Below are 17,224 nucleotides of genomic sequence, written 5' to 3' on the forward strand. Positions count from 1 at the left end.
TATCACTTTCAAGGAAAAATGTTTTCAACTATATACTTACAAAGATCTGCTAGGAGTCAAAGAAAAGGCAAAGTTTTCTAAATTGTCAAAGACAGCTAGGAATGGAAATGGATCTTAGAAAATTGCAGAATTTCCTATGGATTTTCCATGATTTCCACGACTGAGATACCACGCGATTTTATTTAGAGCTATATACGTATGTAATGCGGACGTTACTAACCTCATTACAAATAGGAAAATTTCATACTACATACCCCTATTTTCCGCCCTCATTTCGCAGCCCATTTCCTGGTTTACTTTAATTAATTTCTTTCCTTGTTCTGAACAAACTATACATTTACCACAACATAAAACATTTAAAACAACATTTATGGTTTCTTCTGTTTGCTTTGTTCTAGAAAATACGTCATTAAAACATTTTTAGAGCTCAATTTTTTTGTCTTTTTGGCAAGAAACCAACGTTTGATTACGTGTCCTTTAAATTTAATCGATTAACGGCATTTTGTCTCCCAAACAATATTTACTGCATATCTCATGTTGGGCGCCTTATGGCTCATGCATGTCTGGGGTACTTAACGTACTGATCTAAAGGTTTAAAAATACAATTTTTCAATTATACTTCCAGTTTATTTTATAAATTTTCGAATTCACTTGCATAGGGAAAGAATTGATGGAAATGACGATATATTTCGCTATACTTAGGTATACTGGAATAGTCGAGAAATAATCTTAATTATTAAGAGTAAAAATGTGGTATGTATTTGTATTTATGACGTTCAACTTTCCTCATTTTTCTATAGCCCGTATATAAAATAAAATATTCACCCGCGATATGATTTCTAGTTTGTTTAAATTGGAGGAATTACAAACATTAGTCACTAATTAACAAATAATCTAATTGTGTCTCCCGGGGAGCAACGCAGCGTGGTGCTTAATAGCCTGCGGTGAAAGCTTTGATCTATTTGCGTTGCTCCAACATTTAGTCTCGAATTATTGAAAGTCAATACTTCTGAGTATTTCGTTCCCCAACATTGGAAATTTCTCCATAATCTCTCAAATTTGGTCAGAATCTGATGTTTCTGTCTAATGAAACCATCTGTTTGTAAAATACACGGCACAGTAACGTTCAAACCGGATATTTAGTGAGCTATTAGCTCCCATTTTTTGTCCTTTGGAAACAAGACCGGTTAATTACATAAGTTTCATACGAGTTGGAAATGGCCCTGCTTAAAGGAGAAATAAATGATTAAAGTTGTTTTCGTTCTAGACTTACTCTTCATCCGTCCAACATCCAATGCAACGGCTTTCTTGATATTTGCCACAATTTACCCACGGAAGAAGATACCTAAAATGGAAGAAGAAGATGATGAGACCACCACTGAGCCAACATGCGATCAAAACCTTCGCAAAACTTCGTCCACAGTCACATTAATCCAGCAAGACGTGTCCAGGACGACTTCTTCAGAAGAAACCACCACTACAATTGTGGTTTTCGGCTTACTAGCTAAAGCGACTTTCCAACAAGCAACTACATCTAACCAAACAGCTACTGTTTCTTCTGAACTCAGCGCTGGTTCCCTACCCCAATGTCAAATTGTCACCCAACAAGCCAGCGCGGACTCTTTGGAGTCTGAATCGGAGAGCCTTCGAGTCAGCCCTAGATACTCCAGACTGACCACTCCCCATTCTAGCTCCAGTCAGGAAGAATACGATCTCCCAGTTAAAGGTCAATTCCTAACTGCGGGTCAGCGAACTGAAACCGCGAGAAGTATGGAAAGCCTCAAAACGGCCTCCAGGAGCTTTCTGAGTGGGGATATAAGGAAGGGCTTTTCTGAATCAACTGAGGCTAAAAGTTTGGAGAGTATCGATAGAGAGATGGTTCTCAAAAGGCATGCAGTGAGTGGAGAGGGGGCGATGTTGTCTTTAAGTGCATCGGCTGAGATTACTGCTGAGAAAAAGAGGGGACTGTGGTGAGTTCCATTTTCCATTTTAAAGAATTATTCTTATGAAATGAAAATATATTTTAATTTCGCAGAGTGATAAAGGCGACAGTAATTAACTTCGCCTTTTAAATGAATTTTTTCCGTATAATTCAATTTACTTTTCCGTCAAGTTAATAAAGATCTCATTTTGCTGTATCGGAGTACGTTTGATATCTTCCTTAAGACCCTTTTTGGCCAAAATCTAATTTGACTGCTAATGATCCTTTTTTTTTATAAGTGTTAAGTAATTTTTATCAGTTTTTTATGTGCATGTTAAAGAAGCTGTTACCTTTACGCACCTCTACAAAATCATTCACATATAAATGGGGATCTTGATAATGGTAAGAGCTACGCAACTGCTTGCGTAAAAGTAGCGGAAACTGCGCAAATTTTGAACCATTATTCTGTTAACCTTCAATTGGGCAACTTCAGCAAGTTCGCATCTCTTATTGTTTTTGAGATCCCTATAACGTTCGTTCTTAGTCGCTTATAACACCACGTATAATTTATTATTCTTCGTATAGGTCGGGGAGAATGCGAGTTCCCCAGCACCTCAGCCTGCCACCCCCTGCGGGATATTTGAGCCTCAGTCCCGGAGAGCGGAGACTCACAATATTGTCTCCCCACTCTCCTCACAGAACTCCGGAATTTCTAAGTTTGACCCAGCAAACTACCTTGAAAACGCGGAGGAAAAAGGCCACCATTTTGCCTAGGTTGGTACTACCCAGAAGCGATTCGGATATCAGTGAGGCCTTCTCTGAACACGGCCTAGAGTAAGTTATTGTTTTTAAGATGGTTTAGGACCAATATATCAAAGTACTGGCAACTATATCTTGAAGATAATTTCCGTTAAAAATAAAAAAGTAACCAATTATTAAACCTTATTTCATCATTGATGTGGAAAGTATCCTCTTGATAAAGTTACGTATAGGCTATTGATATTTCGGCCCTCAAGAAGGTCTGTATATCCCTATAGATGACCATATAATATTCAGTATGCCCAGAATTTTTTACCTAAGATTTTTATGCTATTATAGTTATTTTTTTTATCAGGGATTTAGAGGAACATGGCGAACTGGAGTGCAAGTTTGGACGACGTTTCTTAAGGTTAAAAATTTCAATATTTTGCACGTTTCTTCCTACTACTAGAGCTTGAATAATGGCACACACCCCCAAAATCAGGAATAATAATCAAGTTTTATAGGTTAAGCTAAAACAAACTGAGGCTTAAACCAAGAACTCAGATTTGAGTTAAAGTCGATAAATAAAGATGTGATGTGCGAACAAATAAATATTTGAAACATTCGAGAATATTACAGAGTTTTTAAATTGGAGATCAAAATACATTTTCGTTTTCACCCTTTATTTTAGGGTTGACAAAAGAAAAAAAAAGCTTTATACGTTTTCTTTTTTTTCAGTTTTCATCCATCGATCCATTTAAATTGGCTAAACGGCTATATTGACTAATAGGAGAGAGAATGATGGTTAACAGTCCTGCTATTGTGACCCCTGTTAATTTGACAACATGGTTAGGGTTTATATGTGCGGAAAATACTTGTTTAAGCAGCTTAAAATGTGACCGGTGGTAATTTGACAAACCAAATTCGAAGGGCAATTTTAACCATTGAATGCAAATTTCACCATTTAGCCACACGTTATAGATTCTTTTAAATGTTAAATTAATACGGTTACCTAGAGCCGATTAAATTATTCGAAAATATGTCGCAACTTTAAGGTTTTCTACCAATATTGTTAGTGAGATCTTAATTGTCAGTTAAAAAGTGGAATTGTAACAATATTTTTTGCCAATTGTAATAATTCTGGCGAGTACAGTAGTAAAATGTATTATTATCATCGAAACGAAAAACACTTATTGATCGGACTTTGTCTTTCATGGATACATTTGAGAGACTCTAAAAAATAGTAAAAAGAACATAGCAATCAACAAAGTTGGAAACTAACAATGGCCACAATAGTCGGGTTAAGTAATTATTTATAATTTCCATAATTACTGTCTCATATAGTAATGTTATAAACATGTCATAACTACCACTTTCATTTCCCTATTTAATTCTATAGATTGTTGCTATTAAGCGCTATTGACTCTATAATTTTGACCTTTCTTTTCATTTTTTAAAACAGCTTTAGTTACATTTTCTGTCAAATTACTACGTATTGTTAAATAAAAAAAAATCTCAAAATTAATAAGTTTAAGACCCCATAACATCGGTTTAAGCTTGACCTATAATACTGACTGCAAACGGTGTTTTATGAGTAGCGTTCATATTTGCACCTTTAGCAGTAACTTTGAAGCTAATTTTGCTCGTCTAACAGCAATTATGTACATACAGAGAAGAAATTTGACCCTTGTTAAATTACCGAAAGGGCTTAGGTAATGTTTTCTACATTAGATCTTATTAACCATTATAACGATTTTTTTCCAATCATGTTGCTTTTCATTATTTTAACACCATTTTTTTAGACAATTTTAATAGAGTTTTGTTTAATTTGGGCACACCCATTTGCTGTACCAACACATTTTCTCTCTCTTGGCGTTGCAAACAAAGGTGAATGCACTGTCTTGGGCGAAAGTATCTCCAGCAGCATCATTTAATTGTCATACACTCTGAAATAAAATCATTTATAGTAAAATTTCGACCGCGGATTACGGCTTTTGTATGAAATTTGCATTTAGAACGATATCTCTTCTGTTCATTCATCCCGTCAGGTACCTAAACGAGCCTTTCAAGCTAATACTGCTTATTCAAATATTATTTTAAAATAGAACTTATTTTGCATAACAATTAAGGCCCAGGAATTTGCTAGAGAGAACGCAAAAATAAACAACAAAGGACAATAGTTATTGTAAGGAAAATATAGACTAGATTTTAATCCACTTTGTCGCTATAGTAATAATGTAAAAGGAAAAAAATATATTTAGCTTTCCTTGACAGTTTGTTGCATTTTAATTAACTTAAATGGTGATAACACTTTTTCCCTGGCTCACTCCTGGCACTTAATTAATTACAAGTAAACTCATTTTTCTTCCAGAAATTGCTTAGCCCAGAGTTTAGTGTAACATCCTATATAACTCAAATATTTTTATAGCCGCAACCACAACAGAAATGGGGACGTGCCAGATTGAAAAATGATATCTGGAGAGTATATTTTCGCGCTAATGACCATTCCCACCCAGTTAACGCCACATTATAAACCTCAAGTAAACAGCACACTTGACATATTATCTGATAATTTTTATTTTAAACGTTTTTAATCATCTAATTACACGCCAATCAAAATCGGTCGCTCCGATTGTTTCCAAATTATTTTGGAAAGCGTCCAAATCCGGGAAACGGCCTAATTAATTATTATTACACACCTTGTGAATGTTTATGATAGCACAGCACGAATACGAAACTCAGTTCGTATATCCCATAATCGATAATCAATCATATGCATGGACGATAGCAAGGAACCTGATTTCGCATGTTAAATTTCGTCAGGCTTTACTGGATGATTTTAATTTAAAATGGTGTTTTGGTATTTATCGAAAATCCAGGTTGTGATTGAAATATAATAAATGGGATGAAAGAGGAGTTAAGACCTAAAGGAAAATTGTTTCCAAATGCTGAAATTTCAAAAAATATGAAAAAAAAAACAGAAACATATTTATTGAGGCTAATACACGTTAAGCCTCTCTCACACGTCCTCAGAAGAACCGAAAAATGCGTTCGAATAAATAAATAACCATTTAAATTAAATACAATTTTGGGAATTCAATAATAATTGTCGGTACTTTATTGTGTCAAAATTTTTTATAAAGTAACATTTCCTGAACATATCTTTAAAATGATGGCTCAATTTAGAACCTGCCGATTCGAGAGAAGCAATAACATTTTTGTAAATAAAATTTCTATATCACTATTTTGTATGGAGCTTTGTTCAGGGAAATTTTCTCATAAAATGACTTATGTTTTTAAATAATTTTTAAATTGATTTCTATGCATTTTTTTTCATCTAAAGTCGAATCGTTAAGAAAAGAGGCGTAGATATTAAAATGAGGAACTGAACGATGCAGCATTAGATGCTTGATCTACATCGCAGCTCAGTAGTTGGTTTATTTGATTTTCCCTGGATCAGCTTAGCATTAATTGAGAATTCCACAAATTTAATTATCGCTACAGTAAGTGCACCCGAAACAAAGACTGGAAACAGGAACAGCCTTGGATGTTCCAAATCCGATAAACTATTTAAGAAGTTATCAGACAAATGCTACGAAACTAATGGGTACCAGTTAGGTCTGTTGTGAATGTCCGGGCAACTTTACCAGGAATTTCCATTTAAGACCTTCAAACCAAAGTTAGGCGCTATTGAATTTCCTGATTACGTATTGGTTAATGTTTGCTAGATTTTTTTGTCGGAAGAAAATATTTGGGGGGAATCAGTTGTCATTTGTGTTTGTCAGCAATTTATATTCACTGTTCTATATCCTTAGAATAAAGGCATTTGTTAATACGTGTCGTTTAAATCTAATGTGAAAGGACTGCAAATTAAACTTTTTGTATTGTGAATATGAACATACCCGAATTACTGTCAATAAAAGTTTGCAATATAATATCCGGTTTAGATGGCAACTCGAAATTCGTTTACAAAATTTTATCGTGCTTTTTATCCCATTTCCGCACAGGAGACGGTCGATCACGAACAGACCTACCTGCCGATTTATTAAACTGCCATAATAACGGTCAACATGGTACGCTGTTTTAGATTGATAGGCAAAGAGAGTTTTTTAATTCAGATAATTGAAGTAAATAGGTTTTTTTTCAGTTTAGCGAACTATTTAATGTTCGTTTTAATCCTGCAAATTAGTTCGGGTTAGACTGGATCACAATAAACCTTAGGTCGCAGTGGAAAACTGCCATCAATACAATAGAATTCATTACAATACAATATTATTCAGAATATGTTAAATATTTATGATTATACAGCATGTCACAAATTCATTCTATTTTAATAAATACAATATGAGATACAAAGTCGGTTTTAATTCTGATTTCTTGTCGGAAAATTTCTAGAATCTTCACATTTACTTCATTTCTCTAAAAATAGTTGGAAATGAATCAGTATGCCACGTTTGGACTTTATTTCTTTAAGTATCCAACTGAGACATCGGCGGACTGTACATCCAGTAAACCCATATTATGTTCAACTGTGTAATCTTCAAGATTAATGCCTTATAATATGATTTTATATTGTCCTAAACCAATATGGAAACTTGTCATGTTTAACCCGATTAAACTCTTGGGGCAATTATTTTGCTTATGAAGAGAAGAAATATCCGTCTGCCTTTTTAACGAGATACTCTTGCATTGTTGATTGCTGTTCTCAGCTTCCGTATAGTCTGAAATGAACTTCGCTTGGCAATTATTAAAAAGTATGAACTCCAGCGGCGTTTATATCCATCCACATATTGGTGTTGTACGACCTTGCAGCGCTACACTTCTGCTGTAAAATGGTATTTTTAGCAACAATACCTATATGGCAAAAATATTGATTTTGCTCGGATATTGTTTGGCGTATAGGTTTTTATATGTATCATAGACCCTTGGCATTCAGCTGAATTCCCATGGGTATATGATACATATAAAAACCTGTCATCGATTGATTGATGGTGTAAAAGAGTTACATAGTTTTTTAATCACTAAAGACGATGTCTACGCCGGCAGTGACAGATTTTTTTGGAAGTCGATGCCGAATTTGTTGAGATCACGTGAAGTTAATTTAATCTTAGAAGTGTTTTATCTTTTTTTTTTCAATCTTGCGATTTTCCATGCAATATGTGAAAATCTTCAAAGGTATTTTCTGCATAATTGTTAGGGAAAAACTGAAAGACGTAACTAAATTTATTATCAAACAGGTACTTGTGTAACCTTATTTGAACTTGCAATCCCTACATTCAACTTTATTAGTTGTTAATTGATAATCTAATCTCTCTAGTTCAGTGAATTCTCACTTACCTAAGTGAACCTTTATTCGTTTCAAAGTAGAAAATTTCATAAAAAGCTTTATCATGTGATGTGTAAAACTCAGGTGTAATAATACGGAATTGCTTTAATCTGTACATCAATGTAGGGTAAGAGTTTTATAACAATTGTTGACTTGCATTTTCAAACTTTTAATATCTTTAAATTGACTTAATTAGTACTTTCAGTTCTAATTAAAGGAGAGTTTTCTTTTTTAAGTAATTTTTTACATAAAACCCAAGGGCACTCGATTCACAACTTCTCTTCGCTTTATTCCGAGTTTAGGAGAGAATTATTCTACTGCGTTTTTTTCCCTAGGAAAAAGTTAAAAGAAAAAAAATAAAAAAGGTTCCTTCCTTTCCGAAAAACAATAAAAGTGGCGAGAACAGAAAATAGGGAAGACGGCTTATTATCTTTTTTCAAGGTTCGCAATATATAAAATTAAGGAAAAATTTGTTCTTTTGTTTATTGTTTTACGGAATTCTTCACTCAAGCACCCAAGAAAAATTTACTCTTAACATCACTTTAATTTACTCAAAATAAGAGAGAAATTTTCGTAATTTTTAGAAAGTTTCAATTTACTAAAAATTCAAAAATATGCCATTTTTTATTATTTAAAATTATGCAAAAATAGAGAATAATTTCTTTACTTGCTTATGGTTTTTCTTTACTCAGAAATTCAGAAACATTACTTTTACTACCACTTCAAGTTACTCAAAATAAGTAGTTGTAACACTAGATGAACCTTGCGGTGATACACCCGGTATGTAGTGGTTGAAGTAAAAATATGTTTTTATTTTGTTAACTTTTGAGAAAAAACAGGATTTTGTTTGTATAATCTTCGTTATTAAAAAAAACTGGAAATTTTTGTATAGTTTTTTTATTCGGGTACTGGTTTAATACCAAGCTTCTAGCAAATAAATGACAAAAACATATATGTTTATAGGTTTCTCGATTTTTTTTTCAAAGAACATGGAGCAAAATATCGGGTGTGTCACATAATTTAGACCACAATGTATTTTGTGACCTGCATTCTCTAGAATATAGGATTATTTTGTTAAAGTATATAAATTTCGTTGAATCCTAATGCTTATATCAACGATGCTTGCTGCTGTCTTGTCCAAAAATTTATACATCATAAACCCATTAATTATAATCGTTTCAATATAATTATTTTTCAGGTGAGTATCAAAGCAGTTACTAAACCATCACAAATCAAACCGTAAGTAAAAATAAACCTTCTTTCCAGATATTTACATTGTTGTCAAATTATCCATCAAAAGCGATAAACATGACATTAAATGACTAATATTTCAAGTGATAATCAAGGTAATAAAGTGCTACCCGAGAAGTCGTATATGTCCCACATTATCACGCGACCTTTCTTCGTTACAAAAAGGTCACAAAGCACTTTCCCTTTGTGAGGCATATAAACCAGAAAAAGAAGGAAGATCCATGATAAAGGGAAAGCGATCATTTTTACCGGTGTCACGATAAATTTTGACTTGTCGCCATATCTATACTTGTTATCGTTTTACTGCAAGAATATTATTGCATGTAATAAGGTTACATCAAGGGACGTAAATTACGTAGACATAGGCGTAGTATTTAGAGCGATGGCTTTTTTGTCCGCCTGACATATTATTAATCGATATTTTACGGACTCATATCAGATCATAAACGAGTTTTAAATCCTCACCAGTAAAAAATTGTTACTGCAGATCATTAAAATGAACGCATCCACTGTGAACTTTAGGGATATTAATGAAAAACGGTTATAAACGTAAATTTGTTCAATAAATACCATCATTTCCTTAAATAAATTTTCCTAAAAATTGATTTCCCTCCTCATCTGTGCCCTCCTCTTCTCTGCGTGCTATTCTTGCCTGTATAATTTTAATTCATATTTCCTTTTTACGATTTGCTATTAAATTTAAATTTGTTTTTGTTCTTCGTGAATATTTGTATATAATTATTTTTAACATTTTCTTATATCAAACGGATCTTGCGATCTTTTTTTTATCCTCTTTTGTAATGAGCCCCCTCCCTTTTGCGCCATACCCCCGTCTTCTGCACTCTCCCCCTTCCTTTTGAAATCAACATTACAATTTTACCCGGGAAGACGACAACGACACTTCCGTTTTCATTTCGCTATTCTTTAAAACATTTATCACGAGCTTATCTAGGAATCAATTTCCATATGGAATTAAACCAGTCCAAGGCTGAACGCTCACTCATGATAGTTTCGATTGTAACTGAGGAATATTTCCGTGGAAAACTCATTTTCGGCACGAAGCGTTGTGTATTAAACGTTTCATAGGACGGACCACTGCGGCGATTAATATCGTTCTGTAAAATTGATTTTTCAGTTGGTTTTATTTGGTGTTAAAGAACATAAAGATTAGACTACGTTAGATAAAGATTAAACACGTTTAAGGTTGATGTAAGTGATGAGTTTTGTGTTTTCGTGCCATATATGGACAAGTTTCATATCGCTTAATTGAAGGAGTATTAAGACTTTTTTTCCGCTTTAGCTTTGAAAGACGCCGTTGCTGGGTGTGTGGAATGGCGATAAAGTATCCGAATAACCGACATTTCATTACACCCTGCTCTAAGTTAGACTTACACAATTTCAATGTACACGGAAATCTAGTAACAACAATTTTTAATTAAGAACACTTTAGAGCCTCTAGAGTTCCAACTACTAACGAGATTTAATATAATCTCACGAACCTGGGAGAGAGAATGGGACACAATGAACGCTTTTAAAAGTTTTAATTATTTTACTGGTTCCCATCGTCCAATCTGGCCCAATTAAGGATCTTTCAATTAACTAATTTTCGAGGTTTTACTTCCTCTTCATGTATATTTTTAATAGAAAAACATCGCATTGGTTTAAATATGTTCATTCTTTCTTTTGTGAAAAGGGGAACGTACGTTTATAAATTCATGAAGACAATGATACTGATATCACACAGGGTGTCCCAAAAAATATGTCACAAAGCAACAGCGAATTCCTTACGCAAAATTATTGAGATGGAGCCCACTTAAGTAGCTTGAAATTTTGAATTAAAAGGAATACTTATAGGACAAATAATTTTGATATTTAAATGAAATTTGCTATTTATTTTGATAATTAAATATTTGTCTTTATTTATTTAAATTGATACAATTATGAATCGTTACTACTCAGTTAAATAATTGTTGGCGTTGAAAACGAATAGGACGACCATTCGTTGAAAATGTGTAATAAAAAATGGTACCGCCCTCGTCGTTCGATTATATCTGTCCCTTTTTAATCTACGTAAACGTATGTGCATCGGCATTTACAAAGACTTAGTCACGTATTTCAATTATTATTGTTTGTACTATATCGAGTTCTTTCCATTATTTCTCTCACTAGATAATGCTAGGTACATAATAATTATTACGAGTTTGATTACGTAAAATCAACAATAGCTGTGTGAAAGCACAAGGGAGCTGTAATAAAAGCCTCACCCCACTCGTGTTGTAAGTGTAGCTTTCGATGGGAATACGTAATAACGCTGCAGGAATTAATTTACCCCTGTTTACCTACATACACTTGAGTAAACAGCTCAATCAGTAGCGTAGCTTTATTATTTCATATTAGGTGAATAATGGATAATACTTGGAATCTAGTGGATCTTCGAGAGAGAGCATCTCCGGAGAATTATTAGTAATTAAAGTGACGAGGGAAAAAGGGCTTTTTGTAATGAATCCTTGGGAAATGATGGATTATTGCGTATTTTAAAATTTCTTGAATATTATTTCATGCACATGTTATTGAAAAAAAAAGAATATCAGCAGTTAGAAGGCGATTTTTACAAATCTGTCCGAGTAAATTACTTCTACAGCTCAACCATTGTCAAATTCACGGTGTAGTAATTTGATTTTACTATCAATTTTTCTGGTAAATTTGGGTTTTTTTTAGGTTGTAAAATATTGTTTTCCAAATTTCATGCATGTTATCAAGCACTAACTTGTAATTAAAAATTTAGGTTTTTTAATTAACGATTTGAAAAAATATTGATACATGGAGCTATGGAGGATTGAAATTTGGTACAAAAATAGACAAAAAATCGAACCAATTCGTTATAGAGGGTGTCTCAATTTTTAGTTAAACTTTAACCATGATTTCTGCATATAAAATAATTGTGGTTTGCTATAGGATATATCCCAAAAATATTTCATAACAAAAAAAACAGTGCATTAAAGTTTTTGTAGAATCCATAATAGCGTGCGCACGGGTAGTACCTTGAATACATTTAAAGAAAAAAAAGATAGGACGCTAGTCTTTTTCGAAATAAAAATCACATTTGCAGTCTGCATTAATTTTTGCATAAAAAAGATATCTAATCTTTTTTTGGGAAACGTACTGTTTTAGAGTACACAAACTAAAATTATCTTAATGCATCCGTAGTTAATTTTCTTTATTGTTATCTTCAAAATAATGTTAAGGTAATTTTCATTTTTTAAATAAAATAAATTAAAAAGTTAATAATTAAAATGTGTTTGTATTAAAGAGTTGTGTGAAGTAAAAACGAGATTTTAAATTAAGTTTATGCGCGAAATCGAAATGTACAAATACATACTATCAAATGTTCCATCTACCTAAGTAAAATTTTTAACATGTTGAAAGAAAAACTCGTTATGAAGCTTCATTTAAGCTAGGGAATTTATTATGCACTAAAAAAAATTGAGCCAAAAGAAAAAAATTCCTCAATTCGAGAGAGAAGTGATTGTAAAGTAAAGAAACAAAAACTAAATGTGAGGAACATGCTAAGAAATTGGTAAATTTCTGACTGCTACTTTATTATTTTAATTTTGTTTATGATAATGAAAATTCGTGCCCATTTTCATTTTTATGAACTCAGTACTTTTCTTACAATAAAACCTGCCATGAATTCGGCAGTTTCCTAGGTTAAAGGTTGGTTTTATTAACCATAACGTGAAACAGTGGAATCATAAATTTTCCTCCTTAAATAATATAAACATTTAGGTCTCACAGAGTGTGCAAAATATCCGATTTTATTAGTTGATAATCTATCTTAATAATCATGACCTCTCGAAAAAAGTTATATTGTAAAGTTGCAGGATCTGTTGCAAATCTATTAGTTATTTTAATATACAGGGACCAAGACAAAAAGAAGTTATCACATAATGTTAGATTTTTTCATAATTAAATTTGTGTATCAGATTATAGAAATATTCCCTCGCATATTGCAGAGAAAAAGCAAATTATTTTCTTAACTACCGAAATATGCAAATGTTAAAATTTTCGGTTAGCATGTTGTGGCTTTTTTCCTTCGTTAATACATATTAATGATAACAAAGTTTTGAACTAAAAAATAACTGAACTTCGACAAGTTTCGTGAAATACGCTGCAAACCTTAATGATTTATTTTTTCTGGAATAAATCTGAGATTCCTCGTAGATTCCAGATATGAGGTAACACAGTGTGTCCCTATTTGAATTTCCAAATAAATCACGGTGAAAGTAGGAGAAACAATGCATATACAAACTTTTCTAACTTGAACAAGAATCACATTTTTAGGAAGAAAGTGTGAATGTAGTGGCGTACCACAAATATATTAAACGAGGCAAAAGGGGTATTCTCTAGGGAAATTATCCCCGAGAAAACATTTTCCCACAACCAATTGCAAAAATTTTAACAGTCGTAAAACTATTATATTCACTCTGCTAAAGGCTGTCATTAGATCTCTCTTAAGATCGCTTTTTAGGTCATTATATACAAGGTGTTCTACTGAAAGAAATCCAATTTAAATACGTTTTTTTATTGTTATACAGTTAAATGCGTATTTTTGACGTTGCTCTGCTTTCCTATAATATGTTGTAATAAAGCAGAATTTGACTATATTTTTCGTCGTTTAAACTATTTTATATACTATTACCGACTCTAACCGGTTAATTATTACCTTCTTATTGTAACCGGGTACAAATAGTTCGTCATTAACAATATTTATTATCATTACAGGGATATATTTTGTGTACAAACTAGCACTGAAATTTCTCCTGAATTTTTCCCGACTTTCACTGCTGCCTCTTATAGCGCCATCTACCTCACGCCATATGAAATATTGCAAAAATCGATTCTAAAGAGAAAAGAGAAAATCGTTCTCTTGATTAAAGCTAAATATGGATTTTTCATTTTCATGAATATAGATTTTCCATTTATAAGGAAAATCCATATTCAGTAGCAAAGCTTAGTAGGACGAATTCTGAATAGAGGGCATCAACGGTAGCTACGTTCTAAGTACTAAGGAAATTTTTATTTAGGTCGTTATATAAGAGAGGTCTCATTGGAAAATTGCTGTTTTTGAGATGATCTTTTGGACCATAATATTAGATCGTCCTGGGAATTTAAAAACGGAGATTGTCCAGGGAATTTGAAAACTTTGTAAGTTTCTCTTCTGTAAAGAAATACATGTGCCACTGGCCAATTTTGCAAAGAAAAAAACATGCTCTGAATTTTCATTTCATTTAACCAATTATTACTGACTTCTAAATCCGGCCTTCCTCCACCCCCCCCTCATCTTTCCAAAACAATCTCCCTTTGATCCGGTTCAGCATACCCCAAATATAATATCACACGACCGAGATTGGGGGTACAAGTTGCAGTGGGTGAAGGGGCGGCTGGCAGGGATGCTGCGAGTTATCCAACATGGCCGCTTTTCACTGATGGGTGCGGGTTACCCCGGGGGCGTATTTTAGGAAAAAACGATGTTGCCAACATGCACCCATTATCCCTAGTGATAACTAACTACTATGAACAATTGTATTTTTTGTGTTTGTGAAGTTTTCGTGCTCAAGATGTCCGATCATTTGCAAATGTAGTGTAAAAAGTATTCGTTCAGAAAAGACTCTTGGTATTTTAGAAAAATCCCTTCAATTTCAGGATATGTCATTTGTATCTTATAAGTGCATTTGTAGTTGAGAAATCATCATGTGTATTTATAGCACCTATAGTCATTTGGATCTTAACAACCATCGGTTGTATTTAAGAAGAACCTTGACATTTTTAAGCACAACATTCTGTGAAAAAAATTTATGAGAAAATCAAAGTACTACATCAAAAAGTCTTTAAATGTTTTTCATAAAAACTAGATTTACTTTAAATTTGGCTATATTACAAAATACAGAGTGGTCCAACGAGAAAGTTGCACCTCTATTATATTATAAGTTTCCCGATGGCGTCATATGTTTTTTAAATCATGGTATATTCACCATGAGCCTTAGGTTTATCGATCTTCTAGCTTGGCCTGCTTTCTACTGAGAAGCTTTGGTTCCTCTTTTCTGTTTGTAGGTTTATCTTGGATTCTAATTTTGATATTATCGTCTGTATTGTTTGAGAGTTACTATGATTTGTCTTCAGTATATGACTGTTTTGTCTCGGATTTTGACATGTTTATCTAGAATAATCTAGGGCCTAGTGACTGTAATTATTTAAATACATATCATAAATTTTATCAGTTTTAGCAGTAAAATAAAAAACAACTGTTTTCCTTGGGCCACCCCCAACCGATTTTTGGATATATTTTAGACACCCTTAGGGCTCTACAATGATAGGGAGTGATCGAATAACAAAACCAATACAGGCATTTCCTTCAGTTTTTTATGTGACCTTAGTTTCCTCGTAATTTTATAATATGAATAATATACAAAAATGTAAACTTAATTTTATATGGCTTTTAGGATTTTCTCCACGGCTTTAATCTAAATTTGGCAACATCGTTTCGAGCCACGCTTGTCTGTGCCGAAATATAACGTCGCCGCAGAAAAACGTGTTCGATGCCTTCGCGATTTTGTAAACAAAACCAAACCCACTTCCGATTTTTATTACCAAACTAGTGACTGTTCCCCAACTAAAATCTCCTATTTACGACACGCGTGTGTTAATAGAATTGGGGACTGTAAACTGCCTTTCTCGGTCTTTCTCAAGGAGGACATATGTGTGGCCCACATAGAGTGTGAAGTAGTCCTCTTTTGTTGCACATTAGTGGATATTTTTTAGATATTTTGCCTATTAGGGCTGTTAGAAAGACTAGAGAAACTAGAGATTATAGTAGTGGCGGCGATGCATGGCTGACCGGCATGAAGGACGTCTTAGGACCTACTTTTGACTAGCTTTACCCAATAAAATGCTATTTAAGTAGAGATTTGTAGTTTGTTTATTAATATGGCTTACGCTTTTCATTGCCAATAAACTACTAGAAATAACAAATAGAGTCATACATTCTGCGTCCATTTTAGCCAACTTCGAGGTTTTGTTTGGCGAATTCTGTTACGTAGTACATTGCTGAAAAAGAAGGAGGTTTCTTCTTGGCATGACGTCACAAGTTCGCGTGAGCTCCACGGAGGGTCAGTAAATACTCCCCCTATTCGGATCGGCTTTAAGCAGCAATTTAAGTTTGAAGGCATTTTTTCTTGACCTCATAAGTTCATTTACTTTCAATAGCGAAAAATACAGCTAAGGGTCTGGTTCGGTAAAAATAGCAATATGTACTTGAAAATGAGTTAATAGACTCTTAGCCTTCATCATACTAAATTCTTTTGTCAAGTTTAGCTTTAATGCAATAGATTTTTTAATCTTTGACATTTTTAGTGGAAGGAAATTTTGTTAATTTAAAATTTTCTTGTTTGATTTTAACGGAAAAGGTGTCCCAACCAGAACAAGGCAAGACAAAGAACTGGGAAAATCTTCCAGTTAATAAAAAATTTCTAGAGAGGAATCGTACTTATCCCCTTTTCCACCCTTATTTTCCACAATTGTCTGTATGAGGAAGACAAACGTATCCAGGAAGAGCCCGTAATTTCTGCTTTTAATAGTAGTAAGAAATCCTAGAAAGTTTCCTTTTGCTGCAAATAATGTGAAAAGTCCCTTCCCAGAGTCCAGTCCTTTGCATGGATGTTGCATCAAAAGAACTACGATTTTCAAAGAGCTTAACAAGCTTCTTTCGCTAAGTTTATTCCTCTTTAACACACTTCAGCCTTCAAAGCTTTTTCCAACTACTAAACTACTTCTGTTTATTTACTACTATTCTAGTTTATTCTATTTTTATTTCCTCGAACTAAGAGTGGCATACCACATTAGACTTGCAGAGAATTACAAATTACTTCTTCCCTTCTTTTACATCCGGGAACAAGCTGAGACACACTTTTATTAATTTTGTTTCACTG

The 17,224-nt window shown here is 33.3% G+C and overlaps 1 protein-coding gene across 10 annotated transcripts in view; it reads left to right on the plus strand.

The window, feature by feature from the left end:
* The window catches only part of dnc (phosphodiesterase dunce), a 338,757-nt gene that overhangs the window by 177,219 nt on the left and 144,314 nt on the right, over positions 1-17,224 (plus strand). For 3 of the 10 annotated variants that reach the window (XM_066391527.1, XM_066391528.1, XM_066391531.1), the window contains exons 2-4: positions 1,268-1,970; positions 2,507-2,755; positions 3,036-3,089. The exons of 5 other annotated variants lie outside the window; for them this stretch is intronic. In XM_066391527.1, coding sequence (XP_066247624.1) covers positions 1,268-1,970; positions 2,507-2,755; positions 3,036-3,089 — 1,006 coding nt within the window. Of the gene's footprint in view, positions 1-1,267; positions 1,971-2,506; positions 2,756-3,035; positions 3,090-15,782; positions 16,020-17,224 lie in introns of those variants that run through there. 2 more of the 10 variants (XM_066391530.1, XM_066391542.1) reach the window with 2 other exon arrangements.

This window comes from Euwallacea similis, chromosome 7, assembly GCF_039881205.1.
Source record: "Euwallacea similis isolate ESF13 chromosome 7, ESF131.1, whole genome shotgun sequence".
NCBI classification, from domain to species: domain Eukaryota; kingdom Metazoa; phylum Arthropoda; class Insecta; order Coleoptera; family Curculionidae; genus Euwallacea; species Euwallacea similis.